At 37.9% G+C, this 25,348-nt stretch overlaps 4 protein-coding genes across 4 annotated transcripts; 2 read left to right on the forward strand and 2 right to left on the reverse strand.

The window, feature by feature from the left end:
• Window positions 1-335: 335 nt before the first annotated feature.
• edc3 (enhancer of mRNA decapping 3 homolog (S. cerevisiae)) lies at window positions 336-10,435 on the reverse strand. Its single transcript, XM_077210871.1, has 7 exons — window positions 10,305-10,435; window positions 9,897-10,069; window positions 9,355-9,644; window positions 7,009-7,353; window positions 6,784-6,937; window positions 6,484-6,701; window positions 336-3,234 (listed from the first exon to the last, which is right to left on the reverse strand). The coding sequence occupies exons 2-7, from the start codon at window positions 10,058-10,060 to the stop codon at window positions 2,900-2,902; spliced, it is 1,506 nt and encodes a 501-aa protein (XP_077066986.1). The 5' UTR covers window positions 10,061-10,069; window positions 10,305-10,435; the 3' UTR covers window positions 336-2,899.
• A 1,249-nt stretch (window positions 10,436-11,684) lies between these two features.
• kxd1 (KxDL motif containing 1) lies at window positions 11,685-14,030 on the forward strand. The gene is made up of 5 exons (XM_077210930.1): window positions 11,685-11,882; window positions 11,964-12,065; window positions 12,150-12,302; window positions 12,536-12,582; window positions 13,448-14,030. The coding sequence occupies exons 2-5, from the start codon at window positions 11,971-11,973 to the stop codon at window positions 13,702-13,704; spliced, it is 552 nt and encodes a 183-aa protein (XP_077067045.1). The 5' UTR covers window positions 11,685-11,882; window positions 11,964-11,970; the 3' UTR covers window positions 13,705-14,030.
• Window positions 14,031-14,222: 192 nt separating this feature from the next.
• ergic2 (ERGIC and golgi 2) lies at window positions 14,223-22,146 on the forward strand. Its single transcript, XM_077210926.1, has 14 exons — window positions 14,223-14,388; window positions 14,634-14,785; window positions 17,428-17,536; window positions 17,624-17,670; window positions 17,752-17,819; window positions 17,895-17,935; window positions 18,087-18,188; window positions 18,647-18,742; window positions 18,914-18,969; window positions 19,215-19,313; window positions 19,562-19,659; window positions 19,842-20,004; window positions 20,079-20,158; window positions 20,243-22,146. Exons 2-14 carry the CDS (start codon window positions 14,680-14,682, stop codon window positions 20,306-20,308), a joined length of 1,131 nt encoding a protein of 376 aa, XP_077067041.1. The 5' UTR covers window positions 14,223-14,388; window positions 14,634-14,679; the 3' UTR covers window positions 20,309-22,146.
• LOC143720948 (uncharacterized) lies at window positions 21,598-23,422 on the reverse strand. Its single transcript, XM_077210934.1, has 3 exons — window positions 23,212-23,422; window positions 23,050-23,119; window positions 21,598-22,968 (listed from the first exon to the last, which is right to left on the reverse strand). Exons 1-3 carry the CDS (start codon window positions 23,337-23,339, stop codon window positions 22,702-22,704), a joined length of 465 nt encoding a protein of 154 aa, XP_077067049.1. The 5' UTR covers window positions 23,340-23,422; the 3' UTR covers window positions 21,598-22,701.
• Between the last annotated feature and the right edge of the window lie 1,926 nt (window positions 23,423-25,348).

The raw sequence follows: 25,348 nt of genomic DNA on the forward strand, positions 1-25,348 counted from the left end.
GAATTAACGAACGGTACTATAATAATCGTTAATATTAATGAGGTTGCATAACTGAACGCTGCAGGAAGGTTACCAAGCACCGTCAGCTTGACCTAATTAATATTCATAATCTAGGCCCTTTCCGTGGTATGATTCGTAATTTCGCATTCGGAGACAGGAGCGACAGCACGCGCTTTTAAAGAGAATTGCAGCGATAAAAACATTCACATGTGATATTTAAAAATTAAAGTACAATTTTACCCCAGTAAGTATGTCGTATTGTAATTTTAATAGTGCACTGTAAGGTGGAAAGAGATTAAAACAATTGCAAATAATACAGCGAGAGCCATAAAGCGTTTTTTTCCCATTCTCTTTTATTTATTCAGTCCTTACACTTCAAAAGTTGACAGTATTAAGCATGTAAGGTTTCCAGGGATATCAGAATTATGCTGAACAGATATGTCACTAATTCACAATTAATGGTAATGATGTTGTTGTCAAAACCAGTTTACTGAATTGTGTTGCCTTATACAACAGGTGCAGAGATAAATGATAAAATGACGCAATGCTTAAAACCTTGATCTCATGCTTTTTTAAAGAAAAAGGCATAAGAATGGAAAAAAGAACGGAAAGTAGCTTTCAACTTTTGATACTGAACAAAACCTCTCGGAATCTTCAGAAACGCATTCAATTGTGTCATTGTGACAAATGTGGGGGAGCCACACAAATGAGCATCACCAGATAACAAAACGTTTTCAAAAATCTTTTAAATTGCTCAACAGAATTTGGTCATAGTTTTTAGAAGCAAACTCCTACAGAGGAATGATTTATATCAAACTGCATTGTAACATACATCTAAGGCATCAAATATTCGATTGAATATTACCAACCCCCCCTCCCCCCCAAAAAAACCCTGTACAGCAGAAATAGTTTTTAAGCTCAAGTCACAAGTCGTAAACACTAGCAAGTGAATTTTGCCATCATTTTTAAGCTTTTTGTGCTGGATTTGCTCAGTGACTGTTGTATAGTTAGACATGTTCTCATATCTGCATTCATCCACTATAAGATTTACCTTTATACTTTTCTGTGTTCTCAAAACATGGACAGTGCAATCTCTTTAGCATCATTACCTTATTAACGCTTTCAACAATTGCCTTTTTTCATTCAGTCTTTGCTTTTAAGCTCAAAAGCTAATTTTAATGAGCCCAATTGCTCTCCAACAGCCATCAGAGGCAGCACCAATGACCTTACAGACACAAACATCAACAGAAAAAGCTAATAGGAAAGCCAAAATTCACATTTAATTTTTTTTCTCAGGAATGAGAATAGCTGATGAGTAACATCTGATGGTTTCTAGTTTATCTAAACACTTATGACAAGAAAATCTGGGGTGGTCAACTTTAGGGAGATTTCACCCCTAGATTGTACATAACTTCACAAAAAAAGAAAAGGAAAAAGAAAAAGGAACAATGACCATTATGCCTAAACCATGAATGTGGCTTATGAACAGAAAACAAAGATAAAAGTCATACACCAGAAGAAAAAAATCCTCTAAATTAAATGTGGGAGAAATAAGAAACAAAATTTTCAAATTCAGAAGACATCACAATAAAGCTTAAATGGAAGAAAGAAAGAAAAAACTGTAAAAAAATAAGTATTATGAAAGCAGTACGTTATTACTGGCGTCACCTGTGAAACAATTTTAAATTCATTATTGTTGCATATGGATCCTGAATAGTAAGTGCCTCTTATTTTAACAGAAGGCATACGGTAATTTGCAGATACAAACAAAAATCTCTTTGTCTTTATCAGTGCTTTTGAAAAACTCATCATTCATTACCCAAAAAGTACTGAGTGAGCAGCACACACTGACTTTCTTCTCTGTAATGGGTTTGTGCACACAATAATATAACCTATAATAGAATCACAAATCGATTTCAGCAAGCAGGTTTATTGCAACACATGGAGCATCTCTCTTAATAAAAGACTCTTGTTTGATATAACCAAACAAGAAATACCGACTCCATCCGAAACCCATTTAAAACAGGATCTAATGAGCTGCTTTTTTTAGCACTAAGAACGGAAACAAAAAGCAAATGAGGTAAAGCACAGCAATGAATGTAAGCATAAGAAAATTGGTGGTATTGGCCAATGACTGCTTAAAATTGTCAGTAATGGTCCAAAGTCAACCAATTTGACAAACAGTTTCTTTAGTACACTTACCTTACCATTCAAGTGTGCAACATTTTATCACTGATAAGAACCCAGTCAATCTGACATATTTACAGCACACTGGGCTTGGTCAACAAAGCAAATAACGCTTTGAAACGAGATTTTTGCAAGTAATAAACTGCCTCAATCTCAGTGCCTTAACACTGACTTTAATCAATCTGGCACAAAAAGAAAAAAAGTGAGAAAAAAGGCAAAACCCTCACCTAATGCACATTTTTCTATGAAAAAAAAAACATGAAAGTCGGTCGAAATCAGCACATCCAACTGTAAACTAAAAGCAAATTCTTCTATTTGAGATGTAATGACCAATTAAGTTGCATTAAGTTTGAGCCAGTTTTGATGTTTTTGTGGAATATCTGCATAATTTATCAATGAGTTATGAAAGTTGTTTCATCTAAAAAGATCAGCCTTAAAGAGGCCGTGTGGAAGATTATTGTAAGAATGTGAAGTTCACGGTGAGTATACTGATATTGGTTCCACTTTTAGCATATCAGGTTTGTCATAAGAGCTGGTATCGTTTCCCATCACTTCCCTTTGATAGGAATCATCACAGAAGTAGAGAAGAATTTGAGGGGGAAAAAACGAGACTGAGAAGTTCCAGTTCTGCTGCAACATTCAAACCGACATCTGTTCATTCTTAAAATCTTTAAGGCAGGTTCAGTGAGCCCTGACCGTGAAGGTCAATGGCTTATTCGGAGTGCAGCGGGATGACGAATTTACATCCAAAGGGGGAGTGGTATTTGATCCCCACTTCTTGGAATACCTGTCGGGGAATGCCGATGTCACATAGGTAGACTCGGCCGGCGCCCTCGGACAGAGGCAGTGGGAGGCCCAGAGAAAGTGACCATTTGGCTTCTACGGCGTGCGCCTGTCCACTTACTGGAGGGTCGATGCTCAGGACGGGGGCTCTGTTCTGGTTGGCCCAGTCGGCGGCGGCCTTGTACCAGGGCTGGTCCCGCAAGAATCCGTTTTCGTGCGAGTCCAGGCAGTTTATGACCAGGTCAACTGGCGTCTCAGGCAAGTCTGAGGGCGAAATTACATTTGTCTTAAATGAGTGGATGATTAGACTAAAGGTTACTAATGTAGTTTAACTCTTAACACAAAGTCATTTCTAAATAACATCTTCATTGACTTTCATAGGTGTTCTGGTATATTATGTAAGGAGGGTGGGTGGATGCAAATGTAAACATGTTTTTGCAATTCAGTGTGGAAGTTTCCAAGACCTCCAAGCCCATTTAAAAAAGCATTCAGGTGGGTGTGTTAGGAACATATGTGAGATACAGAAACCATGCTAAAGGTTTCATGCACTGAATGTGTGTTGATGGAAACAGATCTTTGAGTAAAAAAATCCCTGGCGATCCAATCACAAGTGCTCAGATCTGGTATGAATGAGGGGAGGGTTTTGGGTCTCTGATTTAGTTGATAAAGCCCAATGCTGCTCTTTAATGTTGTTCATATTATTTAATTTGATTAGGGATGCCCAATATTCAAAATCTGTATAATACATTAAGCTGATTATTATTTCCATTGTATGGCTGATAACCATTAAATAGACAATATTTAAATTCTATACTATTATGTATGGATGCACCGATACCACTTTTTCCAGAATAAATAATTTAAATATATATTAAACATTGGAGAAACCATAATCAATCATATTAGTTGGCTTAATTAGTTTAGCAAATAGATGCTTCCTTGAGCTATTTTAATGCCTGTTAAAATGTTCTGTACAAGCTTCTGTTACCGCTCTGTTCACTGTTTATTCTATTGTTCTATCGTATTTCATACAGCACACATTATGAGCCGCTCCTGTGCAGATGATGTTTTCCTGTTTAGGGAACCACATGTTATACATATATGGTTATTTATAACATGTACAGTACAAGTTTTTACTTGGGCTACATATATGATTTAGTCTTAATCCAACTGACACATGCTGAGTGAGAGTTCAGCAATCAAGCGCATGCAACGGAAGTGCGCTCTCTTTCTCTTTACAGACAAATAACATTAGAAAAATATCCATAATTACAACTTTATAAATTCTTATAACTGGCTTCCCTTAACAGCAGTACGGAAGAGTGACCTCTGACCCGGGTGCATCATTTTACTTGCTTTGCTATTGACATATCCGACCGAAATACAAACTTTCCATCAAAGTCTGTGAGAAAGGGATGTGAGCCTCGACACACTCGCTATGTTTGAATTTATTTTAGATTAAATTTAGTCTTTTATTCACATTTAAACATTCACCAACTCACACAGTTGTGGTAAACGGAAGCTCTAACATGTTCGCTTGACGTGCGAAAACCAATGAGGTTCATTCTCATGTTACGCATCACGTTTGAGCTTCAGCAAGAACCAATGAGGTTCATTCTCGTGTTACGCATCACGTTTGAGCTTCCGCAAGAACCAATGAGGTTCATTCTCGTGTTACGCATCACGTTTGAGCTTCAGCAAGAACCAATGAGGTTCATTCTCGTGTTACGCATCACGTTTGAGCTTCCGCAAGAACCAATAAGGTTCATTCTCGTGTTACGCATCACGTTTGAGCTGCCGCAAGAACCAATGAGGTTCATTCTCGTGTTACGCATCACGTTTGAGCTTCCGCAAGAACCAATGAGGTTCATTCTCGTGTTACGCATCACGTTTGAGCTGCCGCAAGAACCAATGAGGTTCATTCTTGTGTTACTTAGCACATTTGAGCTTCCATAAGAACCAATGAGGTTCATTCTGGTGTTACGCATCACGTTTGAGCTTCCATAAGAACCAATGAGGTTCATTCTGGTGTTACGCATCACGTTTGAGCTTCCATAAGAACCAATGAGGTTCATTCTTGTGTTACGCAGCACGTTTGAGCTTCCATAAGAACCAATGAGGTTCATTCTCGTGTTACGCATCACGTTTGAGCTTCCATAAGAACCAATGAGGTTCATTCTTGTGTTACGCAGCACGTTTGAGCTTCAGCAAGAATCAATGAGGTTCATTCTTGTGTTACTCAGCACATTTGAGCTTCCATAATAACCAATGAGGTTCATTCTTGTGTTATGCAGCACGTTTGAGCTTCAGCAAGAACCAATGAGGTTCATTCTCGTGTTACGCAGCACGTTTGAGCTAACAAACAAGTCCTAGATGATGAGTTATCAGCACTGTTTTAGCAGTGTGCTCCTATTCTATGGCGCATGATAAATCAAGACCTGTCAATCTAAACGATTAAACCAATCCAGCGTGCTCCAGCTGTAAAACAGTGTCCTATTGGTCTCTTCACTACCCACTATACCCACCCACCACACCAGAGATCCCGTTAACATTGGTTGAACTTTCAAATGACGTTGGAAAACACTGCGTCATGATCGAGATGCGATCGAATCCCAGAAGTCCTATAGCTTTAGCAAAGCAGCATATCATGTCACTCCGTGATCTACATTGTCTTATGTTGTGTTTGTGCTCGTTCTAGACCACCTTCTCTAAGGTTTTTTTGTTTGTTTTTTTAAAGTGAAAGTGACACGTGATGGCCAAGTATGGTAACCCATACTTGGAATTTGACCTCTGCATTTAACCCATCCAAGTAAGTGCACACACATTAGGAGCAGAGTAATGAGTAGTGAACACACACACACTGCAAACGTGGATACACACACCCGGAGCAGCGGTGGCGCCCGGGGAGCGATTGGGGGTTAGGTGCCTTGCTCAGGGACACCTCAGTCATATTCCTGCCGGTACTGGAATCGAACCAGCAACCTTTGGGTCACCAGTCCAACTCTGTAACCATTAGGCCAAAAGCGTGGCGCATAATAACCATGTGTATACTGTTTACACGTGTGTCGGCAGCACTTTTTCATACAAATACTTGGTATAGTTTGGTCTCTAACTGAAACAAATATGCTTGTATTTTGCTAGTTCAACGATGAATGAAACAGGTCTGTTATGGAGCCTAATATGGTTTTTACAGATCATGTAAAGCAGTTATTTTCCCACAATATAAAAATAGAGCACTTCTTATATGTCAGCAAATTAAAAACACTTATTAAGTGATGGTCATATTCCCTATATATTCACTGTAAACCCACTGTTAAGCAAGTGGGTGTTAAGTAACATGATAACTTAGTAGAGCTCCCCTGCTTCGGATTTAAGAGCTTCGATTAACCAATAAATTAATCATTAATTTAAACAATGATCGATTAGGGGAATATATGTAAAATGACATCCCTAGTATACACCTACATGTTATACCATGCATGATTATTAAATATAGATGCAACAGTGCCACACCTTTCACATTAGAAACCAGTTTGCCTCCCGTTTTCCCAAAAAGTGCAAGCTCACTGGTGATGGCCTCCAACATCTTGACAAAATTTGGCAGGAAAAGGATGACCTCCACTTCATGGTTGGCCAAGTGACGGCCACAGCTGATGCCCTGAGCGCCCTGGACATGTGGTCCACACAGCAGGGCTACTGTGGGCCGTTGATGCACATTCTTTGGAGTAAGTCTACGAGAAGAACCAGACCAATGATAACCAGACTCTCTGAAGATATTTTTGACAATGCAATTCCTCTTTAAGCCCCACAAACCTGTTCGGGCCTCCAAGTAACGTGAGGGCCATCTGACTCGCACATACGCCCGTCATCTCAAGCCTGCGCTCCAGAGAGAGACCGTGACTTTCTGCTGCAGCTAACAAACGCTTGTGCAACTCGAAGGAGATGCTGGGTACCACCAACCCTGAGTCTGAGAGAAATAGCATGAATTAAGATAAAGTAAGCAAAATTATTTAATAGTTCATGATGTTAGATTCGTACCAGTGCTATACTCTTTCGTTCCATTCTGTGGAACTGTGATCTGTCTGTAGACGACAGGTTTGGCCTCCAGGATGTTCTCGTCATGCCGGTATCGTGACGGTGTTTGCTCTCCAGGTGTCCCTCGAGATCTCGCACCATTGCCTCGCCGTTCTGACGAATCGATCTGCGAGAACACAGCAGCCTTGTCGAACAGCGCCAGGTTCCCTTCAAAATCAAAGTCCTCATCGAGAACATCGTCTATACCGTCTCCAAAACATTCATCGTCTTTGTTTTTCATATGACCTCCGTTCTTCAGGCCGTTCTTTTTCGGTGTGGCCTGATTTGGACCTTTGCAACTAGATGACCCTAGAAACAAATAAGTTAAAGTGTGAATTAGTAATTTTCATATATATATATATATATATATATATATATATATATATATATAAATAATTAGTATTGTCATTTTAAAGTCGTCAATGTAAAAATTGTATTATAAATTAAATGTTATATTTTTCTTAACATTTTTACTAAATATTTTACAATGAAATATTACAATAGTAAAATCCCTGTTTTGTTATTGTGTTATTTTATTCACCATTATTTTATTTTGTATATATTTTGTAATAATATCAATACGTTATTAAAATTTTATTATTATATATCAATAGTTATTTAATACACACACACACACACACACACACACACACACACACATATATATATATATATATATATATACACACACACACATATATACACACACACATATATACAGACACACAATTAAAACATTTTGGCCAAATACAAAAAAAAAACACTGTGTATTTCTCACGCTGAAAAGGCAATGCCAACCAAGTTGTCCTGCACGCTTTATATATAAAGTTATATACGAGGCGCAGGCACACAAAGTGAAGTTTCTTGCCGCCAGCACGTATCTCGAGAGGCATCCAGCTGCAGCTCGCAGACTCACTTCTTGCTAGACACCAGTGGCTGGACAGCAGACGTCATTTCCGTATCTTCATTCACTTTTCAAATTGACGTCATTTCCATTTTGTCAATCACTTTTCAAATTTGACGCGCCATGCAGATGTCAGCGGTAAGAAAAAATAAAGGATGTTTTTCAAAGACTGGGTGGGGTACTGTGGAAACGGAAGACGTGGAGACCTGCGAGGGTTTTATACAGACCCTGAATTTCCTGAGTATTGCCCAGACTGCCAGTTTTAGGGGGCAGGAATGAGGTGTGGTGTGCACAGTGTGCAATAGTTTATTTGGAACTGTTCATGTTTTATTTTCTCTTGAAATAGGGACTTCCCCCACAACCTTACGGGCCTGACTGAGGCATCTTCATTCTGATGGTCAGATTTGACTAATTTTACTAATTAGTTTGTGTAATTTCCAATAAATATTGCAAAACCATGAAGTGTTAATTTGATCTGGATTGTTTGGTAAATTGTATGATCATGTGAATCTACGTATATTTAAAAAACAGAAGTGGTTACATTTACAAAAAGAAAAAAAAGAATTGAATATCCAAATGGGCAAGGCAAAAAACTGTGGTTAATTAACATGTACAAGTCTGTTGTATTGACAAAACGTTATAGTACATTGATCTAGGCTGAATTTAAGTCACAAAAAATAGTGATATGATCTGAACAATATATATTTTCAAGGTGGTTCTTGTGAATGCAGTTTGCATGAATTATTGATGTTATAATATTAAGTATATTACTGAGAATTGTTCATTTATCAGATTTACCAATTGTTATTTCAATTTGTGCTGGTTAATTATGAACAATGGGTAAAATTGGGGGCGGGGCTCCATTGGGCTCCTCCCCTAACCGCATGTGATCTCACTCCAAGCTTTTGATAAAACTTGAGAACCCTGTAATATATATATATATATATATATATAGCTACAGCACTCTGAAAAGTTCTAGTTTTGCGTTTAAAACAGCTTTTGTCCAGTTACACTTGCACATAGTTTTTCAGGTATCTTGGCAAGGTTTCTTCAAGCGTCTTGGAGACATTTCCACAGTTCTTCTGGATTTAATCGGTCTCATTTTTTTCTGTTTCTTCATGTAATCACAGACAGACTCGATGATGGTGAGATCAGATCTCCGTGTGGAGCATATACAAATCTCACTGTATTATTACAATTAATGGCAAAAGGAATGTTTGTAAATTATTATATTTTCTACTGACACACTACAGTAAAAGATATAAACAATTAACTTTAACCTTTCTTTGGGAGAAAATACTAACGTGCCAAAGACTTTTGCACAGTACTGGATATATGTATATATATATATATATTGTTAAAATCTGAAAGATTTGTTTCAAAACCCAATGACAGAGGAGACTCACAGGAGTTGTGTCTTCGCCTGAAGCCTTTACTTTGGCCAGCCATGTCCATGTGACGTTCACCGTAACTCTTGGAGTAGCTTGGCACCGGAGACACCCCTCCTTCCTGCAATTTGGGTTCAGTTTTATTAGGTACTGTCACCGGAGCACTGTTGACTAGGACACCACCACCCTTGTCCTTGCGTCCGCCATGCGGCGTCGATGTGGAATTGGAGTCTGGACCATTCTGCTTTGGGACTTCAGCGAAGCTCTTGCGGATCTCAAGGATTTTGAGATCTTTAATGTCCATGGCACTGCGGATTTGAAAGGTGTACTCGTTTAATACAGTACCTACTTGTGTTTGGTATTCAAATTCTGATGATCCAGTATTATAAGCTGTATTAAGAACTGGAATTTAAAGTACATATATGGACTTCAAAATCCTACAAAAATGTAGAATGTGTCCACTGAGACAAGGCTGCCTACCTTACAAACATCTTTGAACTTCATAAAGGATCAAAAACAGACACTGCAACGTCAGGCAAAGCATAGGTTTTATTATTTACCTGAAAGTGACCTCAGGAACAGTGCACTTGACTCCATTGTGGAAGGGATGTCTGAGAGAGATGGTCTGGCTTGTCTGATCTACTGAAGATACTTCTCCTTGATACACTCCTAGTGTTGCTCCACAGTGGACTGAAACAAGACTGCCAATCCAGTCTGATGCCATTACGACCAGCTGAAATTAGATTAAAAAGACGTTTGTTATTCTTTATTAGTTATTTTTATTTATTAAAACATGATTCTTAAAAACGGGGAATGTGGGAATACATTAATATGGATGGATAAATCAAGTATCGAACGTTAGATGAGAAGATGCTAATGTTAGCCAGCTAGATGTACAGGACGCAAAGGGTTTATAAGCTACTTTTTTCGTCGTCGGTTTTACAAAACTAGTAAAATTACTTCATCACCTGTTGTCAAGAGCAAATCCTCTAAATAATACGGGTAACTGTTATGTCGTGATATATTTTTGATGAACTCTTGTGAAGTGCTCGACTGCGCTAACGGCTTCTTCTTTGACGATTCACTATGATCGAGTATCAGTTTTGAATCTGTGTTTACTGCCACTTACCGGACAACCGCCAAAGTACATCGAGTTGCATGCTGTGGCATAAACTTAAAAATCTTACAATAAGCAATTATTAATATTAAATCATATTTATAATCTTGTTTTATAAATCCTAATTATTATCTAATTATATTATTTAATTATTTGATTTATATAATATTATTTTATCATTAAATAATTGCATTTTATTAATTATGGCAATAATTGTGATAAATAAAAACAATTATCATTTATAATTACATTAAATAATAGTATTATTAAATTAAGCAATATTCGCCAGCAGAGGCTTTTGTTTATATAAATGTATATATATGTATATAGCCAACATCTAATATCTTTAGATGAGCCTTTTTATCTGACACAAACCATCTTCTTGTCAGTTATGGGTGACATTAAGAGAAGCAAGCTAGAGTTTCCTGTTAAGGTCAAAGACAGAAGAGGAACCAGCATGTCTAGAAACATATCATGCAAAGAACATTGACGAATTCACAGTGACATTTCCCACGAGCTCCAACAGAACTTGAGATGCCTTGAGGACTATCTGAGCGGTGACAGCACAGTGTTTGTTTGGAGAAAAATATGTGTGTGAAGGTGAACTGAAGGAGGACCAGAGGCTCTTATACAGGATCTGATTTGAAGAGTTATTGCAGTGTGCTTTGTTGTGGTGTAGATTCAATTAGTTTTATATTACATTTCAAAAGTGCTTGAACGATTTATCCTCTACATGTGACATAATTGTACCTGAAATAGCCATTATAAATTATTATTTAATATTAAATATGAATGAAATATACACACACTACACAAAAGTGGCTGTGTAAACTGTGATAATTTTACCTGAAATATATACATACATTTGTCATTATAGACCGGTAAGATTATGAATTAAACGCTTTATAAAATAAAATAAATAAATGACAGATTTCATGTAGCATGGAATTTTATTTAGACAACGAAAATATAATTTTGACACAATATAATGAGACTAATAATGTTGAAAAATAACTAATTAGTGTGTTAAACAGGCATTATTTATTGTTGTTTAATAACAACAATAAATAATGTTTATTATTTATTGATATATAGGGAAACAAAATCATATACCATATATATGAAACAAAATGATTCAACCATTAAATCCCGCGACCGCTCTTTCTGGAGAGCCAATCAACGCTTAGAAAATCTCCGTGATCCCGCCTCCCACATTACCTCGCTATCATGTGATCATGTGACAATATCACAACAAAAATGTCTGCCTGCTTTTCGCTGCTGTAAATTGTTTAATCGTTATTATCGATATATCAATAATACACAAATATATCAAAGGGTGTGTGCATTTGCGTCAAAACTACTGCGAAGCTGGAATCAAATGAAGACTTTTTTTTAAACCAACCGAGTCAGATAGTGAATATTTTACCACGTAAGCGACTGTACTTGTACTGTACTGTACTGTACTAATTTGATTAATTAGTAACGCTAATATCTTGTGTTTTGTGAAAAGCGTCATCATGGACCCCACCGCATCGGGAATATTCTGTAACAGGATGCTCAGCATGGTGAACTCTGAGGATGTGAACGCCATCATTCAAGCTCAGAGACACATGTGGGTTTCCCTATCTAGTGAGTGACCTACCTAGGCAGCATTTTGTACTAGGTTTTTGACCTGATTTTGCTGTATGTCTTCCAGGCTGGACCGGTTTGAGAAGACCAATGAGATGCTGATCAACTTCAATGGGCTATCCAATGTGCGCTTACAACAGATGAATGAACACTTTCTAATGCACACCCGTACATTAATAGAGATGAAGAAAGACTTGGACAGCATCTTCAGACGAATAAGGTATTATATCCACTAACTATATGGTGAATTGGGTTAATGTTGGACAACTAAGATCTGATGTGCACATTTCTTTACATCCATTACAGGCAAGCTTTAACATTAATACATTCTAGCTGAGTTGTCCTGATAAAAGTTGAAAGTGCAAACAATGTCTGAAATATATTATGTTTAATAATAATATTACAATGTTTGGTGTAACAATCCATTTCCTAACATGATTTATGTTTCCTCAGGACTTTAAAAGGCAAGGTTGCGAAACAATATCCAGAGGCCTTTAGCAGTAAGTTACTGTGCATTATTTTATATTGTGATACACACTTATTTTCTAGGTAATTATGTTATGGAATTTAACCGACACATGTATGATAAAGTAAATATAGAAGTAAAACACAAAAACTAAGTCAATAGATTTTTGTCCATGTTAAAACAATGTTTTTATGTCTAGAAAAACACTTGTTCAATCTTAAATCTTATAATTTTTTTTTTTTGTTGCAATAATCTAGCATTATTTCTTTAATTTACAGATACATGATGACAAAATAATCCTAAAAATATAGAATTTACCATTCACATTTCAATATCAAATATTTACTGATAACAATTTTTAAAAATACCAATGTACATTATAGTTAAAAAGTTTGGTTTAGTAAGATTTTTTTTTTAAAAAGAAATTAATACTTTTATTCAGCAAGTACGAATTCAAAAGTGACATTAAATACATTAATAATATTACAAAAGATTTTTATTTCAAATAAATGATGTTTGGACTTTCTATTAATCAAAGAAAAAGAATGTATAACTGTTTCCACAAAAATATAGCACAACTCATTTCTACATTGATAATAATTATAAATGTTTCTTGAGCAGCAAATCAGCATATTAGAATGATTCTGAAGGATCATGTGACACTAAAGACTGCAGAAATTATGCTGAAAGTCAACTTTGATATCACAGGAATAAATTACATTTTAAAATATATTCAAATAAAAAGCAGCTATTTTAAATTGTAATAATATTATTGACTGTTTTTACTGCATTTTTGATCTTTTTAAGTACCCCAAGCTTTTTGATGGTAGTGTATAATATAAATATTTCTTTAATAGTTTTCCTCGTGTTGTATAATCAAACCACTTTGTTTCCAAAAGACATCAATGAATGTTCCAACCTGGAGGATGATGATGATGAGTTTGACCCCATCCCTCCCAGTGTGGCCACCACCATCACTACCACTGCAACGTCCGAACAGAGCACAGAGTCATGTGACACAAGCCCTGATGTCATATCACCCACCATTAGCTGCTGTTCTGAAGACCCCTCTCAAGAGAACACCGGTACACCAACCTCTGACAGTAATGAACCGGCAGTGTTACGGGACGAGGGTCCCGATTCAGCTGACATTTAAATTTCTAATATGGTGTTTACTACATCCAGATGCCAATTAATGATGCAAGTCTACATTAATGTTTACTGTGTAAAATTGTGCTACTAATTTGGTGTTATTTTCAGTTTTCCATTTTCTGTTACAACTTTACATATAGCCTAGAAAATGGATGCAAACAATTTTTTTTGCAGATAAAACAATTCCAAAGATGATTATGATACAATTAAATACATGTTTACCTGGTGTTGTGTAATATTTCATGTTCAAAACCGCAATAGTTATTATTTAGTATTATTATTATTTTGACTCAGAAATGATTGTCATGAATAAAAGCTTTGTAACTGTGACTGTCAGATTTTATTTTAATTAGACTCTGTTTACTTGGATTTTTCTTTAAATTCGGAATAGTCTACTAATCTTACTATGATCTATTTGCTAAAACATAATAGAAATAGTACTAGTAGTAAGCTAGTATTCTATTCCGAATCTACCCACTTTTCCACGTATTTTTTTATTACAGTAAAATTACTACATTTCCCATAATTCACCGGACCGGATGCTCGCGACTTCAGCACATCAGCGTCTCTCTCTTCCGAGTCCTTTACGTGTCTGTCCGTTATTTCACTAAACACTCAATGTAAAAGATTATTTAGTGAAACACTGTATTTAAAAAAAACAATGAGGCAGTTGAAATAGCATTTCAAGGTAAGTAGAGAACGAACTAATTAAAAATGGCAAGCCAGACAAGTGCACGGCTAGCAGTGGCTAACAGTAACCATAGACAACTGAGATAAACGAGCCTTCACATACAAATTGTTGAAATTAATTCACTTCTTATATGTGTTTAAACGTTTCGCATATTTAGCATTGTATGGTTATAACATCGAAAGTTATTGTAATTACTGCTCATAAATGTGCAATTCTTGATGTGCAAAATTGATGAATTGCAGTCTAAATTCATGAGGAAGATTACAGCTAACGTTAACTGCTGTGACGATGAGGAGGCTGAACAAAAAGAAGGCCCTGAACTTTGTGAAGGAGTTGGATGCTTTTCCCAAGGTTCCTGAAAGTTATGTGGAGACAACAGCCAGTGGAGGAACTGGTGAGATGAGCTGAGATTTCATTTGTCAAAATGCTGGTTGATTTAAGAGACTAAGTTACATAAATACACGTGTGTGTGTGTGTGTATTAGTGTTATTTAATTGTTTGTATAAGTAGTAGTATAGTATAGTTGGTACAATTGAAATGCTGTTAGTTTTTATTTTGAATAAGATAAATATTTTGAATGAGTTCTTAACTTGTTTTGAAAGTTGTATATATAGTTTTAATCACTTTTTATTTTAGTTTTATTTATTTTAGTACATCAAGTTAAACTAAATGAAAATGAGAAATGTTTAATTGTCAAATAGCTGAAATAAAATAAGTTTATTTAAGTTTAATGTTTATTTTAAGTAAAGAAAATGTTATTTTTTATTGTTTCAGTTTTTGTTAAGTACCATAACGACTCGGTTACTAACGTAACCTCGGTTCCCTGAGAGGAGGGAACGAGTATTGCGTAAGTAGCTTACGCTAAGGGAAAACTCCTTTTCTCGAGAATATTGAAGTCTTCATGTAAAACGCATTGCAGCTGCACAGCAGACAGCAATGAGCGAAGGAGCTCAGTCATGTATCAATGTATCCCGCTTTTACTGGGGATGAATTCATAACTGTGTGAACAGTGCTTGTGTCTAGTGGTGCGTACATGACCGTAGGCACGTGATCTACATTCATGGGGCGTGCAGCCTGAGCTGAGGCGGCTTGCGGTTGTGGGAGCGCGAGCGGTGTCGAGTGCAGTCTGAGGCGTGGGCTGAGAGGCGGTGGGGGCTGCTCTAGCCCGCTGCGGCTGTGGCGGCCTCTGTCTGCTCTGCGATGAGCTGGAGCGTTTAGGCAGGAAATGGCGCATAGCTTGTGAAGCGTTCTGGGCCTCAGTGAAGCGTTCGCCGGTCCAAACAGCCCGCTGGCGGAGATAGGCGCGTCGAGAAACGGGGCCTTATCCGCGTCCTTCATCTCCGTCAGAGTCAGCCACAAATGGCGCGATCGAGAACAGTCAAATTAGCCATGGCGCGGCCAATAGACTGGGCGGTGGCCTTCGTGGCTCGCAGGGCTATGTCAGTCGCGCTGAGACGCAGCTTGGCCGGCGGCGGCGTAGGCGCGACCAGCGAGAGCCGAAGTAGTGCGGCAGGGCTTCGAGGGGTGGGAAGCCTTGGCTTTCCATCCGGTGGTGGAGGGCGGGCAGAGATGATTGGCCACGGCCTCCTCGAGGGGCGGCGTTCCCTCGTAGCCTCTTTCCTTCGCGCCGTCCACAGAGGAGAGCGAAGAAGAAAAAGAAGGCTTTAAGCGGGCAGAGTGGGGGGCTTTCCATGACTTGGTGAGTTCGTCATGAACTTCCGGGAAGAAAGGAGAAGGCCTTTGCCGAGGGGCCTGCTGGCGCCCCTGCAGAAACCACTCATCCAGTCGGCTTTGGGTTGGTTCTTCGGGAGAAGACCAATCGAGCCCGAGGTCCTCCACGGCCTTCGAGAGGATGCGGACAATCTCTGTATCCATGGTGGAGCCCCCACTCGTGTTAGTTAGCGTTGATGGGGCGGGGTCGAAAGCGGAGCCCGGCCAGTCGTCCGATGCGGCGTCGATAGACAAGGTGTCATCTACTCCCCTGTCGTCCTCGGACGCGCCGAAAGTCACAAGGCCCAGCGCTCTGCTAGAGGGGTGTGGGTCCGGCTGAGTGAACTGAACCAGCAGTGGGGAAGACAAGAGCGGCGGTGAAGCACGCGGAGACTGGCTCGGCGTGACGTCACTGAGCTCAGGTTCAGGAAGCCTCTGTGAGCGGTGCTTTTTCTTAATGCGCGGCACAAACAGAGGGGTGGCGGCGATGGGCTCGCTTGTGGCGAAAGCGGCGAAGCGAGCCCGCAGTGCGGAGAGACCCAGGTCGTCACATTCCCTGTGACGGGAATGCTGCCCTTGGTCAAAGCAGCTTCTGCGTGGTCCCGGCCCAGGCAGCGAGCACAGATGATGTGACGATCCCCGTCTGGCAGAGGGTCTCTGCACGACGCGCAGGAAGGCATTTGAAACAACGCCTCGTAAAATTGCTCTTTTACAAATGTCGCGGGGCGAACAGATGTAAAATACTTGCGTGCAGCGCGCCGGATGGCTCAGTAGGATGGCGTTCGAGACGGCTGAAGATGCCGACGTCCTCGTAGCAATCCCGCTGGTATGCTTTTCCACGGCGGCGAAGGCTTTCAATAATCCGGAGGATCCAGCGAAGAAGGTGTTCGCTGAAGGAGATTAAATCTAAAGAACTCTCATGACGGGGCGCCCAATATATAGCTCATGGCCACGCCCATCTTAGCGGGCTCTGACGCGCGCGCGGGCGCGAGGCGCACTCATTGGTCGCGCATTCAGAATCGCCCCGTCATTGGTTCGAGCAAGTTGCCACAGCACAGCCAATGACCGAGCTCCTTCGCTCATTGGTGTCTGCTGTGCAGCTGCAATGCGTTTTACATAAAGACTTCAATATTCTCGAGAAAAGGAGTTTTTCCATAGCGTAAGCTACTTACGCAATAGGAGAGACCTCTCGAAAGGGAACCCTGGTGTATTAGATGAATGAATAGATAGCTAGATGCCTTTTCCTTCCTGACTGTTCTCAAATATTACTGCTGTGATACTGAATTGAAACATAAATCAAATTAAATTGTGTTTTTTCTTCCTCAGTGTCTGTGTTGGCCTTCACGGCGATGGCACTCTTGGCCTTCTTTGAGTTCTTTGTGTATAGGGACACATGGATGAAGTACGAGTATGAAGTGGATAAAGATTTTACTAGGTGACTTTAAATTGTAAATTGTTATTTTGTATCTGCATATAATATAGATGTGCATTAAAAACACTAAAATTTTATTTCATCTTGCAGCAAACTACGAATTAATATTGATATCACAGTTGCCATGAGGTGCCAATGTAAGTAAATCTTTCTATAGTCATGTGTTGTATGACTTGCAACATAAATTTGTCAATAATCTTTAGAATTTTTTGTTTCAGTTGTTGGTGCAGATGTGTTGGATCTTGCTGAGACGATGGTGGCATCTGACGGCCTGCAGTATGAACCCGTGAGTATCTGAATGTTACTTATATCCTAGTATATTTTATAGTGGTGCCATAACATGTTTATGACTCTTTTGCAGGTTGTTTTTGACCTTTCTCCTCAGCAGAGAATCTGGCACAGGTACATTTCTTTTCATTTGTTTATACCGATTACATTTTCAACCTCCAAAGTGGTTCCTGTCACCTGTGACATTAGGACACAATTGTAATGTCATATAATTGTCAATATAAAGATGGAATTATAGAAAGAAAATCCTTTTTGTGTCCTTCAGAACACTTTTGCTCATTCAGGACCGTCTGCGTGAGGAACATTCACTCCAGGATGTTCTGTTCAAGAATGTCATGAAAGGTGCCCCCACTGCTCTTCCACCCAGGTCAGAACACATGACACCTGTACGAGAACGTATTACACCACATGTCAAACGTAAAGTCGGCATGAAACGGAAGTTTTGATAGTCTTTTATTTCCAATTGTGACATATAAATCCGGGTGAAACGGCTTCTCCAACAAGAAAAAATGTGGGCCGGGGTTTGATTTTGTTCATCAGGAATTGATTGGATGGTTGTGGTTTGCTATTGGTCACTCTTATGTGAGGGGGACAGGTTGTCCCGCCCTCTCACCAGTAAACGCATCATCAGAGAAAAGAGATGACACTGCAAGAGGGAGGGGAAGTTATTTTAAATAAAGAAGGTACATGAATAATAAAATGTGCACGGATAAATCATTTATAATAAATACTGCTATGTTCCATAAAAAATAAGAATTGTCCATTTTGATTTCATAGTGACTAAGTAAGGAGTATGTGATTTTTTTTTTTTTTTTGACCGTGTAGGGAAGATGACCCCACACAGCCTCTAAATTCCTGCCGGATTCATGGGCACCTCTATGTTAATAAAGTAGCAGGAAATTTCCACATCACTGTTGGCAAGTATGTTTCGTTTCATTCTGTTTTTGCATCCAATCACATTTTGACTCCAGTAAAAGTACTGCAAACTTACTTTGTTCAAATGCATGCCAGTTCGATCGTTGATGTAGTCAGATGATGCACACCTTTGAATGAGACTGAACTGTATGTTTTCTTATTTCATGTTCATTTCAGGGCCATCCCACACCCTCGAGGTCATGCTCATCTAGCGGCCCTGGTCAGCCATGAGAGTAAGCTGAAGAGCTTCTTCAGACCTTAACTTAGTTTGTTCATATGCATGTTCTGGAAGTGGGTTTTGGTGCTGCAGATATTTTCTCAATGGCTCATTCTATGCAAAACGTATCCAGTGCTTTTGCATCCAGACTAGAAGGCAACATCTGTTCCACTAAAAAAAGGAAAAGATTTATTCAAATTTTATTAAGATTTATGTCCAAAAGGTCAGTTCGCTAATAAGGAGGACTGTTTTATTTTTCAGCATACAACTTCTCCCATCGGATAGACCATCTGTCTTTTGGAGAGGTAATACCAGGCATATTAAATCCACTAGATGGCACAGAAAAAGTGTCCGCAGATCGTAAGTGATTTTAACATTTATAAAAAATTTCAGGGGGAAAAAAGTGTGTGTGTATATACATATTGACAAAATATTTTATTTAAAATATATATTTTTGCATTTTTCTAATTCAATTTAAATTTGTATTCAAATTATATTATCTGCATATATATATATATATGTATGTATTTTTCCTTAAATTATATGATCAGATTGACAATTTCAGCGAAAGTAAAATTTCTGATTACCTGGTTTTGTTTTTTTGCTAGATAATCAGATGTTCCAGTACTTTATTACCATTGTGCCCACAAAACTGCAGACGTACAAGTTGTCAGCGGACACGCACCAGTATTCAGTCACTGAACGGGTACAGACGGCTTCAAAATTTCGAAATATATATTCATAATCATCTGTTGTTTTAATTAAAGTTGCAAATCAAACTGACACAATTTGCTACATTTTACAAAGTTGAAATTTAAAAAGTGCATAGTCTATGCATGATTGCAAAGGATGATCACTGATGCCACATTTGGACTCTCTTTCATTTAGGAGCGAGTGATAAACCACGCAGCGGGGAGTCATGGGGTTTCTGGGATCTTTATGAAGTATGACATCAGCTCTCTGATGGTAAAGGTGACAGAGCAGCACATGCCACTGTGGCAGTTCCTCGTGCGACTCTGTGGCATCATAGGAGGCATTTTCTCAACAACAGGTAAATGGAAAGATATCTGCTAATCAAAAATATCTCATTTGAAATGAATCCATGATTGTGATTTGTTTCTGCAGGCATGTTACATGGTCTGGTTGGCTTCTGCGTAGACGTGGTCTGCTGTCGTTTTAAACTAGGCGTTTACAAACCAAAGACTGTAAGTAGAAGCTGGGGTTTTTTATGTATCATTTCTTTTAATGTTTTGGAACTGAGCATTGACTCTTGTTGTCTTTTGTTTTAGATGAGTGTTTTTGATGGCCACATGAACAGCCTGACGCCACTTCTTTCTGAGAACACCGAACACTAGCTGGGCTCTTCTACTTGACACATTTAAAGATCAATTCAGTCACTGTTCAATCTGAAACACAAGGATTCAGTTCATACATGATATTGAGGTTGACTGTCATTTGTGTTACTGTAAAGAGCCAACTGCACAGACACAATAAACATTACACAGGTATGAATTCATAAATCCCCAGAAAATTTTGATTGGTGCAAAAATCAATGAATTTAAATTAGGCGAGACACGGCAGGTAAAAACATCGTTTTTTTTTCTTCCACTGGTCAATTTTGACACTTGTGGTGGAAAAAGTCAGAAATACACATTTAGGTTTTTATTTTACTACTTTGTCTGTTTGCGTCTGTAGATTTCTCATAAATTCAACAAAAGTTGGCGTTTTAAATCATCCCGCTGCTCCGCGATCGCTGCCTGCACCTGGTCATCACACACACCGTTAGAAAGATCTCTCTCTCCTGTACAATGCCGTCGGATCCAAATATGGCCATTTCCTTTTTATCAGCAACCAATCCTGAAAGTAAAAGGGGGGATTTAACTCTGAATGCGCAATCTCATTTTACAATATAAATCTTTAAAGCCCTGTTTTCTCAAAATGACTTTTTTCTCATACTCCAAGTCCGAAATCTCACTTCAGTAGCACCTATATACACCAAACTTTCCAGTCTTGTACCTAGTTATATTATGAAGACATTTACAGAGTGATTTGTAAATATATTATTCCTAGCCTGATTTATATAACATTTTATTCCAAAAAACATGGCGAAAATTAATTTCTTAAGGCTATTGACAGTATATTCTGATTTACAGGATAACAAAAGTAGATATCCATCTATCCTATCCATTTTCCCATCTAATATGTGAACACAATGAAAAAATAATTTTGAATCTGGCTTCACCTCAGATTTCGTTTTTTAAAATATATGCAAATTAGTGCATATTTATTTAGATCATGCCTAATTTGCATATTCAAACATTAAATTACAGAAAACTTGTAATACATTTTTTTCTCATCTTAATGTAGGTAATCAACTGGGAAAGTCGCATGTTGATATCTGCCAGTTAAAAAAATTACCCTATTCACCTGTAGTGTCTCGCCTTAAATTAGTGGACAGCTTTTTTTAAAGTGCGTTTGTGGTAGAAAAAGATTCTTGCATAAAAGCTTAATAATGTTATTGCACTCATGAAAACATCTTAATTTTATTAAAATATTTCTAAATGCAGGCATTTAAATTTTAATTTGATCGTCTTCGATTGCATGAAATACTCTTTTAAAAAGTGCAGATCTGACTATCAGACAATTTAGTCTTAGGCAAAGTGCTTTTAATACAATCTTAAAATATGAACTGAAGAAGCATCAGGAACATTTCAGACACGACCCATTCACGACAGTATTAGCATCTGGCTGGGATGTTTGTAATGATTGTCCCCAGCCCGAGCCGAGATCTCCACCTCAGGAAGGATTATTTTATATTCATATGCATTTTAAGAGATTGTGTTTGATATTGTAGTGAGAAATAATTCATTTAAAGCATATTGAACATTCTTTCTGATGTACTAAATCATTTCCCACATTATATTTGCATGATTATAGATCACACTGTTGATGCAGATTCTTGAGCCAAAGCCTTTTCTAGATCAATTAGGCTCCTTGCTGTAATGATTAAATCAGAAAAGAATTTGTAGTCTGGAGGCAAATTACAGTCGTGTATAACAGCCATCCTGTCAATGTATTTTGCTTAATTTATGAATTTTAACATTGACATTCCCCAGGATTGGGATGTTTTCTTCCCTATTCTTCAGCGTGTCTTCTGAGAGTCCAAATAAAAACACTTTATTATGCACCTGCACACCTGTGATATCTGTTTTTGAGTGTCACCACCGTCTGTTCTTGTCTCCTGAGCAGCAAAATAAAATCTTGACTTCTTAGTTTGTCCTCGGAAACTTACATTAGGCGCCTCTTGAAGGATGTAATGCCTGGGGTTAGTTGGGTTTTTATTCAAATGAATAAATATGCAATTTATTCTTGCATGTAATTAAACATTCTAATTTGCTTTCTTACCCAAAGGACCCAAGAAAGTGCAAGTGTGCAAATGACAATTTCCAGAGAAACTGGTTTAGAAATGACCTTTGTTCAAGCATCAACCTTGTTACCAGCAGATCACAAAGATTGCAATAAAAAAAAAGAAAATTTTGTGAAAAGATAATAATTTAAAAAAGTAATTTACTCGCTTTCATTCCAAACCCAAATGACTTTCTTTTTTAGAGCAACCGGCACATTCTTCAAATGATCTAAGTCCCACATAAAAAAGCAAGCCAGACATGAGGGTGAGTAAATGATTATCTCTTAAAATATTTGGATAAATGATCTGTAAAGAAAACTTTTGTGTGACTTAAGGCTTAAATTATTTGAAAAAAATCTCTCGAACAAGCTCAAGAGCCTCATCATCCACGCCAGGCTTCTCTGAAGTTCCTGAAGCATCAGAAGATTTTAAATGGCAGTCTGGTTTTGTAACGGTACTTTCTTCCATGCAGTGTCCATATGGCACAGTCTCTTGCTCGGCAATGTTTGAAACATATGTCCTGTCCTGTACATCGGAGTCAGACGTGTCTTCATCTGTCTCTGGAATGATCACTTCCTCCGGGGCCTGCATTGCATCTCTAGCACATGACTATGATTCATACGAGAAATAATAATAGGTCTGTGTCATGTGCCATAGATAATTCATTTATGACAGTCAAAATCCTTTTACCTTATCATCCTTCAAAATGCTGAGGGCAGTTTCCACGAGCTCCCTCTCGTTCATCCAGTACGTGACGACACTGAGAAAGACATCGTTGTGCGAAAACAATTTGTCAAAAAACGTCCGTTCACATTATTATTAATAAGTGATAGTTCTTAAAGGTGTTTCTACCTCCGTCGCTTCTTCGCTCTTCGTTTTGAGGTTTTATGTGATTTCTTCTTTTCCCTTTCTTTATCTTTACTGCATTTAACGTCAGATTTCACCATCCAGAGTGGAAGGTGTCGGGGCTTTTCGGACATTATGTAGTTTAGGATTCATTTGTACCAAACCAGCCAAGAAATATTCTTTTTAAATTCTTCCTTTACTGGTTTTAACATAATGAATGTTGTGTGTGCCACCTTGTGGTCTGGAGAGCAATACACGGTTATTTCACAATACATTTTTTTTTTATTACTGTAAAACCATGTGTAAAACGTGACCCAACGTGACATTTATGAAAAATACACTTTACAAAATACTGTAGTCTCTCATGTAAAAATCTATATTCACACACACACACACACACACACACACACACACACACACACACACACACACACGCGCGCGCACGCACGCACGCACACACACACACACACGCACACACACTCGGGCAGATTATTTGCAAATTGTATTCAGTTACAGATGGCAAATTACATGACAAAAATAGTGGTCAGTATAGTAGTCAGTAACATAATCCAGATTACGCATTCGGACTAATTTTTAATTACTTCTCACCTAACTCGTCTATCACTTGAATGGGATTATTGTGTATCATATTGATATATAAAAAATATTTTCCATTCTTTGTCATCAACAACTTGAAATGCATTAACCCTTTCCCTGTAAGCGTTTTTGAAAAAAGTTACCAGTCACCGCCAGTATTTTTGATCATTTTCACAAAAGTTTCATGGCCCCCAGAATATTTTGATGTATGAATATCTGAACATGCAATATATCAAAAGCAAGAACAGACCCTCTGCTTTTAAACAAACAAAACAACACAAAATTATTCTAATTTAATTCATTCTGTTTTTATTAACATAAAAATGATGATCAATTGCATTATTTTACATATGCATACATATACTATCGCTTGTTTCTGCCTCTTCTTCATGTCTTTTTCAGAAGATGTCTAATAGCGCTCCCTAATAAGTGAAACCCTAGTGAAAACAGGAGCAGGAAATTTCCGTCAATGTTGGGGAAAGAGTTTAGAGTTACATATGCCAGGGTTTCTCAAACTGGGGTTAATGAGAGAACTGCAGGGGACTTGTGAGCTGGTGAAAAGCTATCATTAATTAAATCATAAAAATGAATAAATCATTTGAAAATAGAAGATAAATAATTATGATTAAACAAATACAATGATTGAACTAAAAATATTAATATTTTATTTGTTTACCTGCATGTCAATGTGACCATTATCTGACATCAGAGAGCTGTGAACATGCACATGTGTTTTTCAATTATTGAAAAATTAACTTAAAATCTCAGGGGTCTCCAAGTGTCTGGCAAAAAAGGTTTGGGAATCCTCGCATTACATGAACAAATCAATATTAAAAGGCAATGGCATTACACATTCAAAGTTTTCCAGGTTTGAAATATGTTTGTCCAGACTTCTGTACATATCAATAATTAGTGAAGGTCTGATATGATGAAGACACTGTTTCACAGCTATATATCAGCAGTGATTAGTAACTTGCATATTTATTCAACTCATCGTGTAAATGAGAGGTGCTTTTGTCTCCAAATGTAAAGCGTCACAAATTGTTTTACATAGCCCTTCTAAACAATGATTTTTTTTTAAATTTACGAGTAAAGGAAGAATTCGGGAGAATCAATAAATTATGAATAATTTACTGTCATTGTGTGAATATGTAATTCATAAAAAAGTAACTGTAATTTGATTATGATCATTTTAAAACATACTATAGTAACGTAATCCAGATTACATGCAATCAGTTACTGCACTGCGCACACACAAAAATATAAACACACACACACACACACACACACACACACACACACACACACACACACACACACACACACACACACACACACACACACACACACACACACACACACACACACACACACACACACACACACACACACACACACACACACACACACACACACACACACACACACACACTCACATACACATATTCACATACATACATAAATATTCAAGTGTCAAGTGTGTTTAATTATTTTTCAGCACGATGAATAACTGCTCACACAATCAGACATGAGTATAATCAGAACT

This window comes from Siphateles boraxobius, unplaced genomic scaffold, assembly GCF_051911475.1.
Source record: "Siphateles boraxobius isolate OS27281-9 unplaced genomic scaffold, OSU_SipBor_1 65, whole genome shotgun sequence".
NCBI lineage: Eukaryota > Metazoa > Chordata > Actinopteri > Cypriniformes > Leuciscidae > Siphateles > Siphateles boraxobius.

Coding starts and splice junctions, on each gene's coding strand:
- edc3 (XM_077210871.1), bottom strand. CDS start 10,060: ATGGCATCAGACTGGATTGGCAGTCTTGTTTCAGTCCACTGTGGAGCA. Junction 6,938..7,008: donor AACGAAAGAGTATAGCACTG/GTACGAATCTAA, acceptor TATTTCTCTCAG/ACTCAGGGTTGGTGGTACCC. Junction 3,235..6,483: donor ACTGGTTTCTAATGTGAAAG/GTGTGGCACTGT, acceptor TTTCGCCCTCAG/ACTTGCCTGAGACGCCAGTT.
- kxd1 (XM_077210930.1), top strand. CDS start 11,971: ATGGACCCCACCGCATCGGGAATATTCTGTAACAGGATGCTCAGCATG. Junction 12,066..12,149: donor ATTCAAGCTCAGAGACACAT/GTGGGTTTCCCT, acceptor TATGTCTTCCAG/GCTGGACCGGTTTGAGAAGA. Junction 12,583..13,447: donor ATATCCAGAGGCCTTTAGCA/GTAAGTTACTGT, acceptor TGTTTCCAAAAG/ACATCAATGAATGTTCCAAC.
- ergic2 (XM_077210926.1), top strand. CDS start 14,680: ATGAGGAGGCTGAACAAAAAGAAGGCCCTGAACTTTGTGAAGGAGTTG. Junction 17,537..17,623: donor GTGGATAAAGATTTTACTAG/GTGACTTTAAAT, acceptor TTCATCTTGCAG/CAAACTACGAATTAATATTG. Junction 17,820..17,894: donor ACGGCCTGCAGTATGAACCC/GTGAGTATCTGA, acceptor ACTCTTTTGCAG/GTTGTTTTTGACCTTTCTCC.
- LOC143720948 (XM_077210934.1), bottom strand. CDS start 23,339: ATGTCCGAAAAGCCCCGACACCTTCCACTCTGGATGGTGAAATCTGAC. Junction 23,120..23,211: donor AGAGCGAAGAAGCGACGGAG/GTAGAAACACCT, acceptor TGTCTTTCTCAG/TGTCGTCACGTACTGGATGA. Junction 22,969..23,049: donor GCATTTTGAAGGATGATAAG/GTAAAAGGATTT, acceptor TATGAATCATAG/TCATGTGCTAGAGATGCAAT.